Source organism: Tenrec ecaudatus, chromosome 10 (genome assembly GCF_050624435.1).
Source record: "Tenrec ecaudatus isolate mTenEca1 chromosome 10, mTenEca1.hap1, whole genome shotgun sequence".
In the NCBI taxonomy this organism is placed as follows: domain Eukaryota; kingdom Metazoa; phylum Chordata; class Mammalia; order Afrosoricida; family Tenrecidae; genus Tenrec; species Tenrec ecaudatus.
In genome coordinates, this window is record NC_134539.1 from 138,829,583 (window position 1) to 138,830,702 (window position 1,120).

The following is a 1,120-nucleotide window of genomic DNA, read 5'->3' on the forward strand; positions in this document are numbered from 1 at the left end:
AAAGTGAGGGCGGGGAGGGCCATATGCAGCCCTCCAGCTCAGGATGGAGGGAGGGCAATGGGGAAAGGGCTGGGGACACCCCTGTCCCCAAGCTGCAGGCAGGGAGAGAGTTCAGGGTCAGGAGTGAATATGCAAATGAAGTCGGTGGGGTTGGCAAACTCCCAGGAGGCCCTGGGTGTCATCACTGCCGGTGGGCGCCTTCTGAACTGTAGGGGCAAGGTGAGGGGTCACTCGCGAGCCCCGCTTCAGAGCTGGGGAGCGGCGGTGCCAGGGTGGGGATTCCCTGGGGCAGCAGGGCCAGGCTAGGCTCCAGGGGAGCAGGGTGCGGTGAGGGGTGCATTACCGAGACCCGATGGGTCGCTCCGCGTCTTCGGGGTACAGCAGTTTGGAGAGGATTGCTTCTGGACTGTCCCTTTTCCCATACCTGGGCGCGGGGCGGGGATGAGGGCGTGGTCAATCCAGGTCACGCCCGGAGTGACCGCAGGGGTCCCGGCGACCCTGACCCGCCCTCGGGCGCCTGCGCTCACCGCTGCCGCGTGAGCAGGTTGAGGTAGTGGCGCAGCGAGGTGTAGTAGCGGCTGAGTTCCTCCGGGGAGGCGCCCTCGCGGGGGGCCTCGGGCTTGGCGGGGTACGCGGCCACCATGGCCCCCAGGCAGGCCAGCAGGCCCAGCAGCACGGCCACCTTGGCGGCCCACGGCCTGCGCCCCGCCACCATCTGGGGAGGCAGGGCGGGAGCGTGGTCACTGCCCGCAGCCGACGGCTCCCCCTTGCAGCGGGCACAAGGGCACTGGCGCGGCAGGCCGGGTCTGAAGCCGCCACACTATGGGACTGGGTGTTGAGGGGGCTCCCAGGACCCGCTCCTTCCCCTCGGCGCTGGCCCTCCACCGATCCAGCTTCCGTCACCCCAGACTCAGTTTCCCCACAGCAAAGTCTGGATGTCCTGGCGCTTGGCACCCCCCCACGCCGCCCCCCACGCCCCCGGGCCACTTACAGTGACAGCTCTGGAGCCGAGATGAGTGGCTGGAGAAAGGCAGGGGCGCCCCAGGCTGGCCTGCTGCGAGCCTGCTGTAGCTCCCTGTGGGGCTTTATATCCTGCCTGGGCAGGGAGGGGGAGCCTTAG

At 68.8% G+C, this 1,120-nt stretch overlaps 1 protein-coding gene across 1 annotated transcript; it reads right to left on the reverse strand.

Moving 5' to 3' along the window:
- Positions 1-339: 339 nt before the first annotated feature.
- PYY (peptide YY) lies at positions 340-715 on the reverse strand. Its single transcript, XM_075559380.1, has 2 exons — positions 528-715; positions 340-424 (listed from the first exon to the last, which is right to left on the reverse strand). The coding sequence occupies exons 1-2, from the start codon at positions 713-715 to the stop codon at positions 340-342; spliced, it is 273 nt and encodes a 90-aa protein (XP_075415495.1).
- Between the last annotated feature and the right edge of the window lie 405 nt (positions 716-1,120).

Excerpts from the sequence above, each read along its gene's own strand:
- PYY (XM_075559380.1), bottom strand. The coding sequence starts at position 715 with ATGGTGGCGGGGCGCAGGCCGTGGGCCGCCAAGGTGGCCGTGCTGCTG. Across the intron at positions 425-527 it reads AACCTGCTCACGCGGCAGCG|GTATGGGAAAAGGGACAGTC; the intron begins GTGAGCGCAGGC and ends CCCCGCGCCCAG.